This window comes from Diabrotica undecimpunctata, chromosome 4 (genome assembly GCF_040954645.1).
Source record: "Diabrotica undecimpunctata isolate CICGRU chromosome 4, icDiaUnde3, whole genome shotgun sequence".
NCBI classification, from domain to species: domain Eukaryota; kingdom Metazoa; phylum Arthropoda; class Insecta; order Coleoptera; family Chrysomelidae; genus Diabrotica; species Diabrotica undecimpunctata.
Window position 1 is genome coordinate 144,005,831 of NC_092806.1, and position 22,801 is coordinate 144,028,631.

The 22,801-nt window shown below is 30.7% G+C and overlaps 2 protein-coding genes across 2 annotated transcripts; both read left to right on the forward strand.

Annotated features, from left to right (window-relative positions):
- Positions 1-557: 557 nt before the first annotated feature.
- LOC140438983 (uncharacterized) lies at positions 558-6,182 on the forward strand. The gene is made up of 2 exons (XM_072528619.1): positions 558-1,049; positions 3,345-6,182. The coding sequence occupies exon 2, from the start codon at positions 3,471-3,473 to the stop codon at positions 6,180-6,182; it is 2,712 nt and encodes a 903-aa protein (XP_072384720.1). The 5' UTR covers positions 558-1,049; positions 3,345-3,470.
- Positions 6,183-6,630: 448 nt separating this feature from the next.
- On the forward strand, positions 6,631-11,437 carry LOC140440137 (uncharacterized). The gene is made up of 2 exons (XM_072530434.1): positions 6,631-8,169; positions 8,411-11,437. Exon 2 carries the CDS (start codon positions 8,537-8,539, stop codon positions 11,246-11,248), a length of 2,712 nt encoding a protein of 903 aa, XP_072386535.1. The 5' UTR covers positions 6,631-8,169; positions 8,411-8,536; the 3' UTR covers positions 11,249-11,437.
- Positions 11,438-22,801: the final 11,364 nt, after the last annotated feature.

Consider the following 22,801-nt stretch of genomic DNA (forward strand, 5'->3'; position numbering starts at 1 on the left):
AATTATTCTTATTTCAATTTTCCAATACCATGAAGAGGTATCCTCACACCGACACGAACATTGGTGAGTTTATACAACAATTTCTGTGACACTTTAACAATTTTAAATTTAAAACAGTTTATAGTTAATATAATATTTCTATTAGAAAATGTAGATTTGCTAATTATTAGGATTAACAAAATTCTATTTAATTAATACTGCCAGTCTGAACGAATTTACCATGTTGTGTTGGGAACAATCAAACCACGTGTTAATTTGAAGTTAAATATTTTGTAAAATGAGTGTTTGTCGCAACCGGATGGGGTGTAATAATAATTTTGGGTTAAATAAGTTGAGGTACCATACCAGTTCAATACTGATGTTTTATATAGTTTTAGGAAAATGTAGTTTAAAGTAATATGTTAATGAATCAAGTGAACAAAAAACTTAATCAATGGGGACCGTATTTTAAACTTTATGTAGAAATTCAAATAATCTGAGGAGTATATCAAATGTATTTGGATGTATATGGGATACTGGAATAAAAAGAAAAAAAAAAAAAAAAAAAAAAAAAAAAAAAAAAAAAAAAAAAAAAAAAGTTTGACCATGATGTTGAAGTTAATTCCAGAAAATGTGCATGAAGATAATGGATACTGTATGGAAAACCTCATATAGAAGAAGATATTGGGTAATCAATTATATAAGTATATGGATTTTGGTGTGGAAAGCAGAAATGGAGTGAGATCAGGTAAAATTATTAATATTAAGTTTATATCAGTACTGAGTATACTGGTGTGTACTCTAGTTCTAACTGTGCATTTAAAGTTTCAGCTGTGTGATTTTTCAGAGATTTTAATATTTCTAAATGTTCCAGGTTATTGAGTAATAAGCCTTTGTTGCAAGTATGGAGGATTGTGAAATCAGTTTGTGGATCAAAGTTATGGTTTTTATGTCGGATATGTTGGGAGAAGTGTGATTGACCCGATGTTGGCCGTTCTATATATCTAAGATGTTCTTTTAGTCTAATATTGAAGGATCTGAAGGTTCTACCAATATAGCATGCATTGCAGGTATGGCAGCTCAACTTATACACTCCGCTATACTCAAGTGAGTTACGTTTATCCTTGTTATTCAAGAAAGTCAATCCTAAATTAGAGGCAGTTTTAAAAGAGATGTTTATGTAGTCATCAAAGATTTTTGCTATTTTATAAGAAAGATCACCTATGTATGTTAAAGATCTGTAAGGTTTTTGTTCCACCATTTCATTAGAATGTTGTGTATATACTTGGTGTTCTAACATTCTATTAGTCTTTTTATGTAAAATTTTATTCACTAGATTAATGGAATAACCATTATTTATAGCTATTTGTTGAATAATTTTTAATTCTTTATTGAATGATGTTAAAGTTAATGGTAACGATATTAAACGATTAATGTAACTGTAGAATGCTGCCATTTTGTGTTGAATAGGATGGTGTGAGTCAGCTGGTATAACTGTACCAGTATGCGTTGGCTTTCTATAAATATCAAGGATAATCGTGCTATTATTTAATGTTAATGTTAAATCTAAGAAATTTAAGCTATTTGAGTCATCTTGAATCTCCAGTGTAAATTTTATGGTGTGGTGTAATTGATTAAGGTAATCTAAGAAAGAGTGTAGATTATCAAGAGAACCACCCCATACAATAAATGTGTCATCTACGTATCTCGAATAGAACTTGATGTAATTAGTAAAAGGATTGTTATTCAATATTTTGTTAGATTCAAGATAACTATAACTAATTAACTATAAACTGTTTTAAATTTAAAATTGTTAAAGTGTCACAGAAATTGTTGTATAAACTCACCAATGTTCGTGTCGGTGTGAGGATACCTCTTCATGGTATTGGAAAATTGAAATAAGAATAATTTTACTTTACACCGGTTTAAATAGAGAACCTTTTACCTGTTGGTATAACCAATTTCCGGTCCCAACTGTCAGATAATAAAATTACCAACTAACCTTTGAATACTTAATTTTCAGTCAATTTCATTAATTTTCTTTAATTTATAAATAATTTTATCAACAATGGTTTATTTGCTTATTATTTTCAGTTCCATATTAACATATCAGAATTTGAATAAATATTTAAAAATACTTATACACACCATGACAGATGACTCACACCAACAATTATTTTCAAAGAAAGTTTGTAATTTAGTTATACATTATACATTTTCAATACAAATGTACATATTTTAATTTAATTAACAAATAATCACTTAAGTTTGTTCTGTAACTTTGACTTAGCTGAGTTAGTTATCATAGCATAAGTATTACAATTATTTATATTGTTACATTGAAATCAATTATTTAAAGTTTGTTAAAGTATGCCAATATTAACACATCAAATAACTTTGATATCTAAAATTAAAATAATTTAGATTTTATTAATATCAGCTTGTTTCATAAACTGGATAACTTAACTTACAGCATTTAAAATAGAAGAAGAACTGTCACACTTTAACCTACATTTGTCAAGTTTACCTCTAAAATCTGATAAACATCACATAAAAAACTCATTGTCTCCTAATAAGAAATGTAGTTCTTTGGAAATCCTCTCCTTTTATTTTTAATTAAATGTTTGTTTCGTCCCCCGTTTTTAAAGTGTTTTCTGTGTGTTTCTGTGTGTGTAAAAGTGTCTTAATTTAATTTTAACTTAAAATCTTTCGACTTTACAATAATTTGCCAGTTATTGCAACAAATTTATCAAAAAAATTTTGATAACTTCAAGTTTATACAATTGCACACCCACACAATCTATACATCCATTCCTATTCATTGTCTTACAACTGTCACCTTACAGAACAAAACATAAAATCTCAATAAATAACACATATTTCATAAATATATCTCCAGAATAAACTTAAATAACTTTAAATAAATTAATGGTATAGAACATTACTTTCATAAAACAAACAATACATTCCACTTATCTCTACTTCATTGGATAAAATCTGTCTCCTCAAGAACTTCCCAGTTTACTGTTAAACAATTACAATAGTTAACCTGAGTTCTCCAATCAACAATCCAAGATAGTTTGAACCATGTTCTTTCAACCATCAATTAATAGAGTACCGGCATGTAAGTAATGTTTATTTAGTTGTTCATTTATTTATTGATTCATTACAGTTTAATAGACAATGTTACCAATTTGTGGGTCTTACCTTGTCTGCTTAAACATTTTATTATTATTATTTTATTCATTTATAAAACCACAGACATGTAATATTGGCATAATTACTGTAATTTATATAATTTGTATCACCTACCTATGTTTTTATCTTTATTAGACAACACCCTAATATGGGATTATTGTTTTCAGCATTTTAACTTTGTATCGTGACCTGAAGATGCTTTGCATATTGTAGAAAGCGAAACCGGTCGTCCGATTAGTTAAATTAAATTGATTGTGAGTAAGTCTAACTTATTATTTCTTTCACCTTTTGAAATGGACTCACACAAGCAACACATTCATGATTTGAATAATGCTAGACTAGCTTTTTTGCTACACCGGTACAAAGAACTTAACATCAAAAAAATGCTACAAAAATCAAAGATATTTTTTAACAACCAATGTCTTAGGTTCAATCTATTACCTAGCTACGTTAAAGGTAGACTTAGAGAATTCAATTTCACCACAGCAACAGTAAAACAGATAAACATTTTGGGAAGATCCATCATCAGAGACGAGATTAGGAAAATATACCAAACAATTTACACCATAGATTTACAACTGAAGGCGACATATGACAATATACACATAAAATTGACCCCACAGGAATTCGATGAGTGGATGTGCAATCTGCATGGTACATTGGATTACCTTAGGAGGAGACAGTACAGAAAATCAAGTACAAAAATCAATAATTTAAAGTACAAAACTAACCAACACAATAACAATAGAATTTTAAGTACACAAACTAATAATGACCTAACATCAAATAATCTTAATCACAATTCTTCACATATACCTAGCTCTTATAATAATTCTATAGATGTTTCAAATCTTTCAGAACAAATAATGAATAACTTTTCTTCTTCCTCTTCTACTTCTAGTCTGAACGAGACACCCAATCATACCCCTAGTCCAAATACATCTTTTTCTTCTGACCCAGGCGATTACTCAACAACCTCTGCACAACACCCCTTTTATGCACCATTCATTAACTACTCAACAACAGTGTTTTCAACCAATGAGACCAACTTGCTCCAAAAGGGATTTAAATTTAACCCCCCCCTAGATTCTAGAAAACAACACCTAAAAAATCTAGAGTTACTTGGAGCAGAATGTGAAAGTATCTTAACATTAGTCCCGAATGACCACACAGAAGAAATCAGGGATAAACTAAAGGTTTTATTTAGAAAAGATATGGTAAAATCAAACAATACTCATAACCACAGAGCTGCTTTCAGATCTAATAACAACTTCAAACATGTCATAAAATCCATTAATCAAAAAATAACAGAGAATAATCTAACAATAACAAAAGCAGATAAAGGTAATACAGTAGTTGTCTTGAATACCTCTGATTACACTAAAAAAGTATTGAAATTCATTGATGACAATAAGTTCATAACTAAAGCAGTCAATATTAAATCTTTTACCAATAAAGTTAAAACCTTAATTAATGACAGTAATGAAGTACTAGATGCTATCACCAAAAAGAAACTTTCACCAAACAAATCAATTATTCCTCGATTATATGGGCTATTGAAAATACATAAAACAAACATTTTCGAAGACATCCCAATCAGACCTGTAGTATCTTTTTCGAACTCTCCAACATTTGCCTTAGCAACATATTTAAATCAATTCCTTAAAACATTATACAATAATAAATTTGAATATATAGTTAATAATAATCTAAGTTTAGCCAATAAATTAACTTCATTAAAGTTTTCCACAGGTGACATACTGATATCCTTAGATATCACTAATCTATTTACAAATATCCCAACACAAGAAGTCATTAGTATAATTACTATGGACTTGTGGAATAACAATTACTCTCCTAATCAAATAATTGAATATGCAGAGCTTTTGAATATTTGCCTGAGCCAGAATTTTTTCAATTTCAATAACGAGACATTTGTGCAACCAGATGGACTAGCAATGGGTTCCCCTCTATCCCCAATTCTTGCAGATATCTTTTTGAATGATCTTGAATCTAACAAAATATTGAATAACAATCCTTTTACTAATTACATCAAGTTCTATTCGAGATACGTAGATGACACATTTATTGTATGGGGTGGTTCTCTTGATAATCTACACTCTTTCTTAGATTACCTTAATCAATTACACCACACCATAAAATTTACACTGGAGATTCAAGATGACTCAAATAGCTTAAATTTCTTAGATTTAACATTAACATTAAATAATAGCACGATTATCCTTGATATTTATAGAAAGCCAACGCATACTGGTACAGTTATACCAGCTGACTCACACCATCCTATTCAACACAAAATGGCAGCATTCTACAGTTACATTAATCGTTTAATATCGTTACCATTAACTTTAACATCATTCAATAAAGAATTAAAAATTATTCAACAAATAGCTATAAATAATGGTTATTCCATTAATCTAGTGAATAAAATTTTACATAAAAAGACTAATAGAATGTTAGAACACCAAGTATATACACAACATTCTAATGAAATGGTGGAACAAAAACCTTACAGATCTTTAACATACATAGGTGATCTTTCTTATAAAATAGCAAAAATCTTTGATGACTACATAAACATCTCTTTTAAAACTGCCTCTAATTTAGGATTGACTTTCTTGAATAACAAGGATAAACGTAACTCACTTGAGTATAGCGGAGTGTATAAGTTGAGCTGCCATACCTGCAATGCATGCTATATTGGTAGAACCTTCAGATCCTTCAATATTAGACTAAAAGAACATCTTAGATATATAGAACGGCCAACATCGGGTCAATCACACTTCTCCCAACATATCCGACATAAAAACCATAACTTTGATCCACAAACTGATTTCACAATCCTCCATACTTGCAACAAAGGCTTATTACTCAATAACCTGGAACATTTAGAAATATTAAAATCTCTGAAAAATCACACAGCTGAAACTTTAAATGCACAGTTAGAACTAGAGTACACACCAGTATACTCAGTACTGATATAAACTTAATAGTAATAATTTTACCTGATCTCACTCCATTTCTGCTTTCCACACCAAAATCCATATACTTATATAATTGATTACCCAATATCTTCTTCTATATGAGGTTTTCCATACAGTATCCATTATCTTCATGCACATTTTCTGGAATTAACTTCAACATCATGGTCAAACTTTTTTTTTTTTTTTTTTTTTTTTTTTTTTTTTTTTTTTTTTTTTTTTTTTTTTTTTTTTTTTTTTTTTTTTCTTTTTATTCCAGTATCCCATATACATCCAAATACATTTGATATACTCCTCAGATTATTTGAATTTCTACATAAAGTTTAAAATACGGTCCCCATTGATTAAGTTTTTTGTTCACTTGATTCATTAACATATTACTTTAAACTACATTTTCCTAAAACTATATAAAACATCAGTATTGAACTGGTATGGTACCTCAACTTATTTAACCCAAAATTATTATTACACCCCATCCGGTTGCGACAAACACTCATTTTACAAAATATTTAACTTCAAATTAACACGTGGTTTGATTGTTCCCAACACAACATGGTAAATTCGTTCAGACTGGCAGTATTAATTAAATAGAATTTTGTTAATCCTAATAATTAGCAAATCTACATTTTCTAATAGAAATATTATATTTTAACTATAAACTGTTTTAAATTTAAAATTGTTAAAGTGTCACAGAAATTGTTGTATAAACTCACCAATGTTCGTGTCGGTGTGAGGATACCTCTTCATGGTATTGGAAAATTGAAATAAGAATAATTTTACTTTACACCGGTTTAAATAGAGAACCTTTTACCTGTTGGTATAACCAATTTCCGGTCCCAACTGTCAGATAATAAAATTACCAACTAACCTTTGAATACTTAATTTTCAGTCAATTTCATTAATTTTCTTTAATTTATAAATAATTTTATCAACAATGGTTTATTTGCTTATTATTTTCAGTTCCATATTAACATATCAGAATTTGAATAAATATTTAAAAATACTTATACACACCATGACAGATGACTCACACCAACAATTATTTTCAAAGAAAGTTTGTAATTTAGTTATACATTATACATTTTCAATACAAATGTACATATTTTAATTTAATTAACAAATAATCACTTAAGTTTGTTCTGTAACTTTGACTTAGCTGAGTTAGTTATCATAGCATAAGTATTACAATTATTTATATTGTTACATTGAAATCAATTATTTAAAGTTTGTTAAAGTATGCCAATATTAACACATCAAATAACTTTGATATCTAAAATTAAAATAATTTAGATTTTATTAATATCAGCTTGTTTCATAAACTGGATAACTTAACTTACAGCATTTAAAATAGAAGAAGAACTGTCACACTTTAACCTACATTTGTCAAGTTTACCTCTAAAATCTGATAAACATCACATAAAAAACTCATTGTCTCCTAATAAGAAATGTAGTTCTTTGGAAATCCTCTCCTTTTATTTTTAATTAAATGTTTGTTTCGTCCCCCGTTTTTAAAGTGTTTTCTGTGTGTTTCTGTGTGTGTAAAAGTGTCTTAATTTAATTTTAACTTAAAATCTTTCGACTTTACAATAATTTGCCAGTTATTGCAACAAATTTATCAAAAAAATTTTGATAACTTCAAGTTTATACAATTGCACACCCACACAATCTATACATCCATTCCTATTCATTGTCTTACAACTGTCACCTTACAGAACAAAACATAAAATCTCAATAAATAACACATATTTCATAAATATATCTCCAGAATAAACTTAAATAACTTTAAATAAATTAATGGTATAGAACATTACTTTCATAAAACAAACAATACATTCCACTTATCTCTACTTCATTGGATAAAATCTGTCTCCTCAAGAACTTCCCAGTTTACTGTTAAACAATTACAATAGTTAACCTGAGTTCTCCAATCAACAATCCAAGATAGTTTGAACCATGTTCTTTCAACCATCAATTAATAGAGTACCGGCATGTAAGTAATGTTTATTTAGTTGTTCATTTATTTATTGATTCATTACAGTTTAATAGACAATGTTACCAATTTGTGGGTCTTACCTTGTCTGCTTAAACATTTTATTATTATTATTTTATTCATTTATAAAACCACAGACATGTAATATTGGCATAATTACTGTAATTTATATAATTTGTATCACCTACCTATGTTTTTATCTTTATTAGACAACACCCTAATATGGGATTATTGTTTTCAGCATTTTAACTTTGTATCGTGACCTGAAGATGCTTTGCATATTGTAGAAAGCGAAACCGGTCGTCCGATTAGTTAAATTAAATTGATTGTGAGTAAGTCTAACTTATTATTTCTTTCACCTTTTGAAATGGACTCACACAAGCAACACATTCATGATTTGAATAATGCTAGACTAGCTTTTTTGCTACACCGGTACAAAGAACTTAACATCAAAAAAATGCTACAAAAATCAAAGATATTTTTTAACAACCAATGTCTTAGGTTCAATCTATTACCTAGCTACGTTAAAGGTAGACTTAGAGAATTCAATTTCACCACAGCAACAGTAAAACAGATAAACATTTTGGGAAGATCCATCATCAGAGACGAGATTAGGAAAATATACCAAACAATTTACACCATAGATTTACAACTGAAGGCGACATATGACAATATACACATAAAATTGACCCCACAGGAATTCGATGAGTGGATGTGCAATCTGCATGGTACATTGGATTACCTTAGGAGGAGACAGTACAGAAAATCAAGTACAAAAATCAATAATTTAAAGTACAAAACTAACCAACACAATAACAATAGAATTTTAAGTACACAAACTAATAATGACCTAACATCAAATAATCTTAATCACAATTCTTCACATATACCTAGCTCTTATAATAATTCTATAGATGTTTCAAATCTTTCAGAACAAATAATGAATAACTTTTCTTCTTCCTCTTCTACTTCTAGTCTGAACGAGACACCCAATCATACCCCTAGTCCAAATACATCTTTTTCTTCTGACCCAGGCGATTACTCAACAACCTCTGCACAACACCCCTTTTATGCACCATTCATTAACTACTCAACAACAGTGTTTTCAACCAATGAGACCAACTTGCTCCAAAAGGGATTTAAATTTAACCCCCCCCTAGATTCTAGAAAACAACACCTAAAAAATCTAGAGTTACTTGGAGCAGAATGTGAAAGTATCTTAACATTAGTCCCGAATGACCACACAGAAGAAATCAGGGATAAACTAAAGGTTTTATTTAGAAAAGATATGGTAAAATCAAACAATACTCATAACCACAGAGCTGCTTTCAGATCTAATAACAACTTCAAACATGTCATAAAATCCATTAATCAAAAAATAACAGAGAATAATCTAACAATAACAAAAGCAGATAAAGGTAATACAGTAGTTGTCTTGAATACCTCTGATTACACTAAAAAAGTATTGAAATTCATTGATGACAATAAGTTCATAACTAAAGCAGTCAATATTAAATCTTTTACCAATAAAGTTAAAACCTTAATTAATGACAGTAATGAAGTACTAGATGCTATCACCAAAAAGAAACTTTCACCAAACAAATCAATTATTCCTCGATTATATGGGCTATTGAAAATACATAAAACAAACATTTTCGAAGACATCCCAATCAGACCTGTAGTATCTTTTTCGAACTCTCCAACATTTGCCTTAGCAACATATTTAAATCAATTCCTTAAAACATTATACAATAATAAATTTGAATATATAGTTAATAATAATCTAAGTTTAGCCAATAAATTAACTTCATTAAAGTTTTCCACAGGTGACATACTGATATCCTTAGATATCACTAATCTATTTACAAATATCCCAACACAAGAAGTCATTAGTATAATTACTATGGACTTGTGGAATAACAATTACTCTCCTAATCAAATAATTGAATATGCAGAGCTTTTGAATATTTGCCTGAGCCAGAATTTTTTCAATTTCAATAACGAGACATTTGTGCAACCAGATGGACTAGCAATGGGTTCCCCTCTATCCCCAATTCTTGCAGATATCTTTTTGAATGATCTTGAATCTAACAAAATATTGAATAACAATCCTTTTACTAATTACATCAAGTTCTATTCGAGATACGTAGATGACACATTTATTGTATGGGGTGGTTCTCTTGATAATCTACACTCTTTCTTAGATTACCTTAATCAATTACACCACACCATAAAATTTACACTGGAGATTCAAGATGACTCAAATAGCTTAAATTTCTTAGATTTAACATTAACATTAAATAATAGCACGATTATCCTTGATATTTATAGAAAGCCAACGCATACTGGTACAGTTATACCAGCTGACTCACACCATCCTATTCAACACAAAATGGCAGCATTCTACAGTTACATTAATCGTTTAATATCGTTACCATTAACTTTAACATCATTCAATAAAGAATTAAAAATTATTCAACAAATAGCTATAAATAATGGTTATTCCATTAATCTAGTGAATAAAATTTTACATAAAAAGACTAATAGAATGTTAGAACACCAAGTATATACACAACATTCTAATGAAATGGTGGAACAAAAACCTTACAGATCTTTAACATACATAGGTGATCTTTCTTATAAAATAGCAAAAATCTTTGATGACTACATAAACATCTCTTTTAAAACTGCCTCTAATTTAGGATTGACTTTCTTGAATAACAAGGATAAACGTAACTCACTTGAGTATAGCGGAGTGTATAAGTTGAGCTGCCATACCTGCAATGCATGCTATATTGGTAGAACCTTCAGATCCTTCAATATTAGACTAAAAGAACATCTTAGATATATAGAACGGCCAACATCGGGTCAATCACACTTCTCCCAACATATCCGACATAAAAACCATAACTTTGATCCACAAACTGATTTCACAATCCTCCATACTTGCAACAAAGGCTTATTACTCAATAACCTGGAACATTTAGAAATATTAAAATCTCTGAAAAATCACACAGCTGAAACTTTAAATGCACAGTTAGAACTAGAGTACACACCAGTATACTCAGTACTGATATAAACTTAATATTAATAATTTTACCTGATCTCACTCCATTTCTGCTTTCCACACCAAAATCCATATACTTATATAATTGATTACCCAATATCTTCTTCTATATGAGGTTTTCCATACAGTATCCATTATCTTCATGCACATTTTCTGGAATTAACTTCAACATCATGGTCAAACTTTTTTTTTTTTTTTTTTTTTTTTTTTTTTTTTTTTTTTTTTTTTTTTTTTTTTCTTTTTATTCCAGTATCCCATATACATCCAAATACATTTGATATACTCCTCAGATTATTTGAATTTCTACATAAAGTTTAAAATACGGTCCCCATTGATTAAGTTTTTTGTTCACTTGATTCATTAACATATTACTTTAAACTACATTTTCCTAAAACTATATAAAACATCAGTATTGAACTGGTATGGTACCTCAACTTATTTAACCCAAAATTATTATTACACCCCATCCGGTTGCGACAAACACTCATTTTACAAAATATTTAACTTCAAATTAACACGTGGTTTGATTGTTCCCAACACAACATGGTAAATTCGTTCAGACTGGCAGTATTAATTAAATAGAATTTTGTTAATCCTAATAATTAGCAAATCTACATTTTCTAATAGAAATATTATATTTTAACTATAAACTGTTTTAAATTTAAAATTGTTAAAGTGTCACAGAAATTGTTGTATAAACTCACCAATGTTCGTGTCGGTGTGAGGATACCTCTTCATGGTATTGGAAAATTGAAATAAGAATAATTTTACTTTACACCGGTTTAAATAGAGAACCTTTTACCTGTTGGTATAACCAATTTCCGGTCCCAACTGTCAGATAATAAAATTACCAACTAACCTTTGAATACTTAATTTTCAGTCAATTTCATTAATTTTCTTTAATTTATAAATAATTTTATCAACAATGGTTTATTTGCTTATTATTTTCAGTTCCATATTAACATATCAGAATTTGAATAAATATTTAAAAATACTTATACACACCATGACAGATGACTCACACCAACAATTATTTTCAAAGAAAGTTTGTAATTTAGTTATACATTATACATTTTCAATACAAATGTACATATTTTAATTTAATTAACAAATAATCACTTAAGTTTGTTCTGTAACTTTGACTTAGCTGAGTTAGTTATCATAGCATAAGTATTACAATTATTTATATTGTTACATTGAAATCAATTATTTAAAGTTTGTTAAAGTATGCCAATATTAACACATCAAATAACTTTGATATCTAAAATTAAAATAATTTAGATTTTATTAATATCAGCTTGTTTCATAAACTGGATAACTTAACTTACAGCATTTAAAATAGAAGAAGAACTGTCACACTTTAACCTACATTTGTCAAGTTTACCTCTAAAATCTGATAAACATCACATAAAAAACTCATTGTCTCCTAATAAGAAATGTAGTTCTTTGGAAATCCTCTCCTTTTATTTTTAATTAAATGTTTGTTTCGTCCCCCGTTTTTAAAGTGTTTTCTGTGTGTTTCTGTGTGTGTAAAAGTGTCTTAATTTAATTTTAACTTAAAATCTTTCGACTTTACAATAATTTGCCAGTTATTGCAACAAATTTATCAAAAAAATTTTGATAACTTCAAGTTTATACAATTGCACACCCACACAATCTATACATCCATTCCTATTCATTGTCTTACAACTGTCACCTTACAGAACAAAACATAAAATCTCAATAAATAACACATATTTCATAAATATATCTCCAGAATAAACTTAAATAACTTTAAATAAATTAATGGTATAGAACATTACTTTCATAAAACAAACAATACATTCCACTTATCTCTACTTCATTGGATAAAATCTGTCTCCTCAAGAACTTCCCAGTTTACTGTTAAACAATTACAATAGTTAACCTGAGTTCTCCAATCAACAATCCAAGATAGTTTGAACCATGTTCTTTCAACCATCAATTAATAGAGTACCGGCATGTAAGTAATGTTTATTTAGTTGTTCATTTATTTATTGATTCATTACAGTTTAATAGACAATGTTACCAATTTGTGGGTCTTACCTTGTCTGCTTAAACATTTTATTATTATTATTTTATTCATTTATAAAACCACAGACATGTAATATTGGCATAATTACTGTAATTTATATAATTTGTATCACCTACCTATGTTTTTATCTTTATTAGACAACACCCTAATATGGGATTATTGTTTTCAGCATTTTAACTTTGTATCGTGACCTGAAGATGCTTTGCATATTGTAGAAAGCGAAACCGGTCGTCCGATTAGTTAAATTAAATTGATTGTGAGTAAGTCTAACTTATTATTTCTTTCACCTTTTGAAATGGACTCACACAAGCAACACATTCATGATTTAAATGAAATTTAGTTTACATTATGTCTAATTTACAGTTAAGATGGTAAAGTTACCGTTGGATTGGTAACATGGCGACATATGACTCTACATTAAGTTGCAAGTCCTGAGACGGTATGTCTACGAGGACTTTATCAAAGCAACTGATTGAAATGACAATCTTGGCAGGTTATGACGGAAGTTATGACAGAGCAGTCAGTGTAACTGTATATGTCTATTTAAGACAGAAGCCAACGTTGTTTAAAATTGTAAAAGTTGAAATAAAATAAAATTATAACAGTATCAACCATCAATGTTGTTGTTATAAATTATGTACGTGAAATGAAATTGTGGTGAGAAAATTATGTGATTATAGTTAGGCAACCAACTATACAGTGTCAAGTGGTGTGATGAAAAGATTCTAATATAAGGCCCTTTATGTTTTAATAACATTTGGTACCTGGAAAATGGAAACTAGACACAGGTGGAAAGTTGGGTTCTTGAAAAAGTATAGGAATTAATATATTTAATATGTGAGGATGTTATTCAATGAATGAAATAAAACTATTATGATATAAAGTTCATGTAAAAATTGACTTATAACTCAATTAAATTAGGCCCTGTATGTCAAAAAACAACATTTGGTACCTGGAAAATGTAAAACTTCTTGAGTTGCAAGTTCATGAATATAAATATCTGATTGGATGTTGACAAACTGAGTGATGTAGTTATATTTTGTGTGTTGACAAGTATATGAAATGGACAAAATTTGATGGTTGAAAGTGGTTTTGTAATATATTGGTCGTAAAGTACTCAACTTATAACTTGAGAAAAGGCCCTATCTGTTATAAAGCAACACTAGGTACATAGGAAAATAAAAGATTAAGTTATAAGTTGGTAAGTTGAATGAACTATTGGTCTATATTGACTATAATAGTAAAATGAAATTGTTGTAGGTGGCTCTGTTAAATTTGAGTAAAGAGAATGAAAATTAAGGTGTTTTTGAGAAAAATTGTGATAAACGGATAGACTACGGAAGGCTGAGGTCCCCAGAGAACCGAAGCCAAACCCTGAGGGAATTGTGTAGAGAAGTAAAATAAGAATTTAATAATATGGAATGGGTGGTGGATGAAGGATGATCTGATCTGAATTTGGAAGTGTCGAAATAGAAGCATGGAAAGTATTGGTTATAGTGATTAAGACATAAAGTTTGGGTTGAAAAGAAAAGAGTGGGATAGATGGAAAGTAAGATGTATTGGAAGAAAGGTTTTTAGAGTGAACTAAGGAAGATGAGTATTAGGTGAGCTAATAATGAATATAGATTTTAATTGTAGAAGTAAATTGGGGATGTGGGTTAGGAGAATAGTTGGCGATGAAGAGGGAGAAAATCTCGATTTAATGAAACATGACGATTAACGCAATTTGGGCTTTTTTGTTTTTCTTTAAGAATTTCAAGATCTTCGTATAAATCTAATTTGAGGAAATTTTTTTGGGCGATATTGTGGATAAGTGAAACGTCTTCTGGGATATTGAGGGTATGGTTGTGTTCTTTGAGATGTTGAGAGAAAGTGGAAGTATTTTCTCTTTTTATGTGCTCTAGAGAGCGTGAAGAAAGAGATCTGCATGTTCTACCTATGTAGGTGGCATTGCAATCTGAACATTTAAGTCTATATACTCCACTCCGGTTCATATAATTGATGGGATCTTTGGAATTAGAAATGTGTTGTAAAAGAGAGAAAGCTAAGTAAATTTGTTAAATAAATGTGCTAATATTTCTAATTTTTAGTGCATCCTCTACTAACTACCTTTATAAATCACATTAATCTTAAATTGCAGTGTTAGTGGCTCTGTATATTACTAGGAAGACTAAATATGAAATCGTTTTTAGTGTAGGATGGGCCACCTTGTATGTATATAATTAGGTAAAGAATGTATTTTTCTGTGTTTATCAACTTACCAGAACGTAAACGGCGAAGGGCATGACCACAACAGCCACCAAAAGATCAGCAAAAGCCAGACTCACAATAAAGTAATTCGTAGCAGTCTGTAGTGTCCTTTCCCTAAACACACTAAGTATCACAAGAACGTTTCCGAACAAAGTAAAAACTGGAAAAAGTATTAAGATCAGCGCCCAGTAATTGTGATGGCTAGTCTCCAAACGGCTATCGACCTCACAACTCGCGTTTGAAAAATTTAAAGGAAAATTCGTACAATTGAGCACAGAAGTAACTTCCGAATCGTTGCTGTTGCTGATATTTATCTTATTAAAAAACTGGTCGATATCTTCGAACACCAGCATGTAGTTCTCCGGGGAGTGTTGTTGATTGAAATCCAGCGATTTGTTTGTGACATTTTGCCAGAATCTCGAGTCGCGAATATCATCCATCATTTCTTCTGCCATATCTGAAACAAAAAAAGTAATGTATCATCGTACTGCTCTAATTGCCTGTTCATAATGTGGCTTATTAAATTCCAAAATAAGGAAATAAAAATGAAGGACAAGAATCATTACACAGTATTTATTGTTCTCAAATATTACAAATAATATTTTAAAATATTCATTATTTAGCCTCAAGCGGACGGGCGAAACAAAATTACAAGAACACATGAATAAGTCATCTCAGGCTATAAATAAAAAATTTCTAATATAATAAAAATAAAATTAATGTTCTTAAACTATTTACTTATTACGTATTTCTATAATAGTAGCGTTTACTGTTTCAATATATAATTCTCATATAAAAATTCATAACGTTTTTAGCATTTTGAATTTATTTTTAGTTTATAAAGAAATAAAAAAAGGTAACCCAAAAGCAAATATTTCATTTTAAAGAAAAATAGCATTATAATAATTAATGCAGAAAAATTTCAATAAAAAAAGTCAATACAAAAAATATTGGTAGTCAATTTTGATCAGCACATTTCTTACAGCATGCTGTGATGTAGCATGCTAATTTAATAGACTAATTTATTGTTAACTTACCAAAAAAATAATAAAAGGGATGGGATGGATGGAAAGGGTAACAAATGACTTGGTATAGTCAATAAAATCAATCATATGCACTTGTATCTAATAGTTCTTTGTATAAAAACAATGGTTCATAAACCAACCTCGCAACTAAACGCTCAATGTACGATGTAACATACAGAAATAAATTTAGGGCAACAACAGAGGTAATTTTCTATGAAAATACTAGTAGAATATATTATAAGGCTATTTATCCCTGCAACATTCAGCATACTATAAAATATCACGAGTGGCCATCTTCTTGTATTTCTGGCAACATTATATTAAGCACAATAATGGTCCACAACGTCAACTCCGTACTTTATATCAACATCAACTAAATTTATATGATCATCATCGTGTAAAGAAGATATAAGCAAAACATTCTTATTTTTTTTTTTTTCGGTATAAAAAATACCAATGTACAATCTGGTCTAAACGCAAACATACTAGATCCAACTGGTCTTTTACCTTCTATGAACTCTGGAGGTAATTCCGATTTATTTTTGCGTATCGTCCCTAAAAAAGTAAGCTTTTGTGACTTGAGACTCATAGCAAGAGGTAAACTGGTAAACCAGTTGTCAGTTGTTACATTCCGGTTGAATCCATATATCCGTTCGCACAAACGTTCTACAATATATTTGGCAGTTCTACATCTGTTTTGTATGGACCATCCGGTTGAGTGCCTACGTAAACTTTCATATTACTCGTGTAGAACATTTTGGCATCACATAGTGCAAAAATTTTAATACCATACTTATTTGGTTTAGACGGTATGTATTGTCGAAATGTGTGAATGAACTGGTCAAAAATGTCTCTGATAGGCGATAATTTGTCTAGTTGTTTGCGCTGATCATGAGTATTTAGATCATCAAATCGAAGGTAACGCATTAGGAATCAGCTTATACTCATAGTTGGACGAAATGCTTCGATTCCTGTGCCGTCGGTCTTCCAGAGGTCTTCAGTGTTGAGACGATTTGCTTAACGAACACCTGCAAAGTAAAGCAGGCCAAGTAATGCTTTAATTTTTACAGTATTAGTTGGTTTGTGGTCCCTCTCACGAACAAAGTTAGTAGACACTGCTTCTATCTTCTGATTTGTATGCAAAACTATAGTATCGAGAATTTCATTTGCAAAAAATGTATTCCATAAACAGGAGATTTTAAATGTTGAAGATTACAAGGTACTCCCAGTAAAACTTTTATTAAATTTTCGCTTCTGGTTTTTACTTTCTTGTTTTTAGGCGCACAATGTTTTTTCCACTTTGTAACTTTATCTTTACCGACAAAAAAAATTATTGTCGTCAATAATTTCACATGTCTCTTCGTATTCCGTTTCACCCAATTCCTGTTCGCTGTCTGAATATTCAGATCATTCCTCAATGAAATCATCCCATAGTGTCTTACCATCAATTTTTCTAACTGTTTTTGTCCCTGCTGTTTCTAACATCGCTTTTGTCCTCGCTGTGTCCGGTCTTGTTTTTTCTTTTTCTTTCTCCATATTGTTTCATTCAGGCAGCCTGCGGCTCTGTTTGCTCTATTCACTTGATCTTCCACTTTAGTTTCGAGCTTTCCGTAGCTAGATAATGTGATGCCTAGATATTTAAACTCCATCACTTGTTCTATTATTTGACCTTCCAGCTCCAATTCACATCTTAGCAAATTTGGTGTTATAACCATGCAGTTTGTCTTTTTTTGGGAAAATTAACATATTTAATTTTCTGAAATTGGTGCAGCATACGTTGTAAATCGTTTTTACTTTGAGAGAGTAGTATTGCGTCGTTTGCGTAGCAGATTATTTAAAGTTGTTTTCCTCCCATTTTTTGGTATTTGGTTTTTAGTTCTTACTTTTTTTATTATTTCATGCATAATCAGTTTGAACAATAGAGGACTCAGGGAATCTCCCTGTCTTATCTCATTGCCAGTTTCAATAGGTTCGGTTAGTTTTTCTTCTACTTTTACTTTTATTGTGTTGTTTTGGTAAATATTTTCGATTGTTGTAATTATTCCCAGAGGTATCTCTCTTGCGTACAATAAGTGGATAACGTCCTTTAGTTTGAACCCTCAGATCTAAGGAGTCTGGGGAGGATCTGACCTAAGGAGTCAGATCAACAAAGCATCCGCATTGACGGAATGTCTGCGGGAGATAGTCTGGTCAAATTCATATATGCGCACAGATAGTAAAATTAGAATCTACAAGACTTGCATACGACCGATCATGACATATGGCATAGAAGTGCGCGAGGATACCAACAAAACAAAACAGATGCTAGGGTTGTCGAAATGAAAACCCTAAGAACAATAGTGGGCAAAACAAGAAGAGACAGGGTGAGAAATACAAACGTCAAGATATTGTAAGATGGCAAAGGCAGCGTAATAGGATGTGGTACAATCATGTAAGACGAATGGATGAGATAAGACTCTTGCCCTAGAAAACAACCCGCCCGGTTCAAGACCTCCCGGAAGATCACTTAAAAGATGGAGGGATATTTGACAATCTACCTCTCAGGAAATTAACCAGAGGCAGCTTCAGAATTAAACAGATCGAAAGATCTCCAAAAAGTAAAAGAAGAAGTTTGACCTGGTCAATTACCTTCTTAAGGTCCACGAAACATATATATGGCAATATTTGTTGTATTCTAATGATTTTTCTTGCACTTGCCTCCTTATGAATATAGTGTCGGTGCATGAGCTTCCCGACCTGAAACATTGTTTCTCTGTTAATTTGTTATCTCTTTGGTTGTTAATTTTAGCGTTGTGTTTAATAAATTAATTCCTTTGTAATTTTCTGGGTCCGATTGGTTTCCCTTTAAAAAAAAGAGATATTAAAATGCTTGACCTCTGTTCTTGAGAAATTCTGTTTTGTTCTATTATTTTTTAAGTTAGTTTTAATAATTGTTTGGTCAGATCTGGTCCTCGGAACTTTAGGAGTTTGTTCGGTATTCCGCCCTCTCCTGGTGATTTTCTATTCTTTAATTTCCTTAATGCTTCATTTACCTCTTCCTCCTCAATATTTATTTCTTTGTTCGTCGTCATCTCTGGTGTTGGTGGTTCATTATCGTCAACTTTAGCATATAGAGATCAAAAGTAGTCTACCCATGTTTCCTTCTGAATGTGTTTCGTTTTTATTAGTTCTTTAGTCTCTTTTCTTTGTCCTCTGACCATTCTCTGTTTTTCTTTTTGTGTCCATAGAATTCGTGTTCCATCTGCTTTGAGAAACTTTGCCAGTCTTCCCTTTTTATTTGTCTAACTAAAGTATTCGTTTCATTTCTGATTCGTTTATAATCTGTTGTGTTTGTTTTGTTTTGTATTGTGTTTTTTTGATATGTTAGTGTTTGGTACTTAAAAAGAATGCATAAAGTTATTAAAAAAAAATAACACATTCGGTCGGGTGAAAACAATTTCGGAGAACTACAAAGGTAATTTTCAACGACAGTTGTATATGATATATGGTGCATTAAGGAATTAAAAAAAAATATACGTTTGGTCGGGTAAGAAGTGGGAGGCACATTGGCGATATATTTTAAGTCCCGTCTATCTTTTTTTTTTAATCTTCATAATTTGCAGAGAAATTTTTATGAGTAGAAAAGGTGTATAGAGTTTCAATGTTATCAATAAAAAATTACAAAGTTTTTATTGTACTTTTATATAAGTAAGGCCTGACAGGCCTTTTCTCACCGCTGGAGGGTTATATATCTTTTAAAAAATATATTTTTATTTGCTAAATGCCTAAAAGATGAAACTAAGTTCGTATATTGATGTAAACAACTTTTAATGCATAATGGAATATATTTATTAAAAAATGTTTAAATTATCCAAAGGGACTAAAAATTTCGAAACGTTTTTTGAAAATTAAAGTTAAAGGAAGTATTTAGACGTTATTCTAATTAATACGCGGTAAAATTTTGACTGTTAAACTGCAAAACAATATGGTAATTACTTACATCTTAATAGTAATTACAACTAATCACATATTAAGTTGTAATAACCCTTATAGTACATTTATTACTATGGTTATGAGAATAAGTGACAGTTGTTGGTAATCACAATTACAATTCACCTAAAAAATTTGACGTCTTGATTTCCACTGGGGAAATCGTTCTAAAAAAGAATAATAAAGAATATTTAGTTGGAAAACGGTATGTATAACCATCAATGTTCTTGACAAGGTTATGTAATGTTATGTCATAGAACATTCAAAGATCAGCACAAGATATCTACAATGAAACAAAATGTGGAAGGGCACGAACAGGCTGATGCTCTGAAAAGACAGAGTTCATCCGCTCTGCCTGTGTGACTCGAACCTGTGATTGGAGTACCCTTTAGCACTGGTCGAGGTAGTCTTAAAAAGTGTCTTCTGCGAAGGGTCCAGGACTCCTGTACCAGTTGTGCAGGTATGAGACAGACTAGACTCTACATATTGGGGTCATCCAAAAGTCTGACAGACCAGAAGGTCAGAAGCTCTCTGATGGTCAGTATGTTACCGGCCAGTGTGGACTTAGGCGGCACCAAGAATGGTTCACGTTGTTAAGTGCCCGGCACTGTCCTATTAAAAGTAGAAGATTCTGGGTTCGGCCTTTATGCAACCGAGCCAAATGAGGAAGTTACCCTTTAAGAGACTTTATTAGACCCTCAAAATGGGAAGAAGAGCTCAGATTTGGAACCCTTGCTGAGTATAGCAAATATGGGAGTCCGGAGCAGCCAAAGACTTGGTCCTTATGGGCCTAGTCCATATGATAGGGGCGATATAATGGACCCACCTTAGGAAGTTTAAGTGTCTAAAGAGCTCACAAATGGGCCTTGTCCCGATCTACCGTAACCATAACTTCCTGCTCCTCTATATAAATAACATCCACCACAAAAGTAACAGACCATCAAGATATATAATCTTTCAAGAACTTGTAATGAATTATGAATATAACACCAAGTTCATGACATACTCACTATCTACATACGCAACTCAACCACACTGGACAATTGATACTCATACTATAAATGCGTACTTACTAAATCTAGTACTTACCCAAACAATGCCAGAAATTTTACCCATTCTAGTACTGTATATCAAGTAGTTCTATAAAAATATGAAAGTAACATGTTTACCGACGCTTCCAAAATCAAAAATTACTGTGCAGTAGCCCTAATAAGAGATGATATCGAATATGCTATACGAATACCTTCTTTTTGCAGCGTATTTACTGGAGAATCTGTTGTAATTTTAAAAGCATTTGATTTGTATTAAAATTATGCAGATAATAATTAATTATTAATATGTTTACCTTAGATTCATATTCAGTACTCTAAAGTGCAAAACAAGTCTATTTAACACATTAAGTGCCAAACTATATTTTGCGATTGGGTCCGTGGCGCCGTAAAAATTTTATGGCTGAATCGTATTTAGATCATATTTCTAGAAACATGTTTATAGAAAAAAAAATAATAATCATTAAGATTAAGCCAATTAAAAGTGTGAATAAAATATATACACGCGGCGCCTGATTAAAATATATAAGACTACGCCCTAGTATAGGTATTATGCATACCACAGCTGGACGGTCAAACTTGCACAGACTTGCACTTTTTATGGTCATTTATATTTTACAGGGCACAGCATATTGTTGTATTATAGTTTGGGTTCTACGTTTGTTCTGAACAGTGTGTTCTTGAGCGAGAAATAGCAGTATTTGTTGTAAAAAGATGTCTTACAAACGTGAGAAAGCAGAAAGGCAAAGACTGGAACTACTGATGGAGGAATATTTACAAGAGATAAACAATATGGACATGAGTGATGAAGAATTAGTTGATTCTGAATCAGATTCGAGCGGTATAGAGCCATTTCCTGCCGATTCTGATGATGATCCCGATTATACCGAAAATGAAAACATTGAAAATTCCCATTCACAATCAGAGGAAGAAGTTCTTCAAGTAAAAAGACGAAAAGTTGCATCAACTACAAATTATGCATGTTCCTCGAATTCAGATGTCAATGTTCCTGAAAATGTACCACTTGTGTGGGGACCAATCATTAAAAATTTTAAAAATTTAGTTTTCAATAAACTTGTAGGAGTTCCTGATGAAATAACCATTCAAATTCAAGGTAAAACTGAATTAGACTCATTTCAACAATTCGTAACTGATGATATATTTGAACTAATGGTTTTGCAGACAAATATTTATGCTGATCAAAAAATTGTAGAAAAAA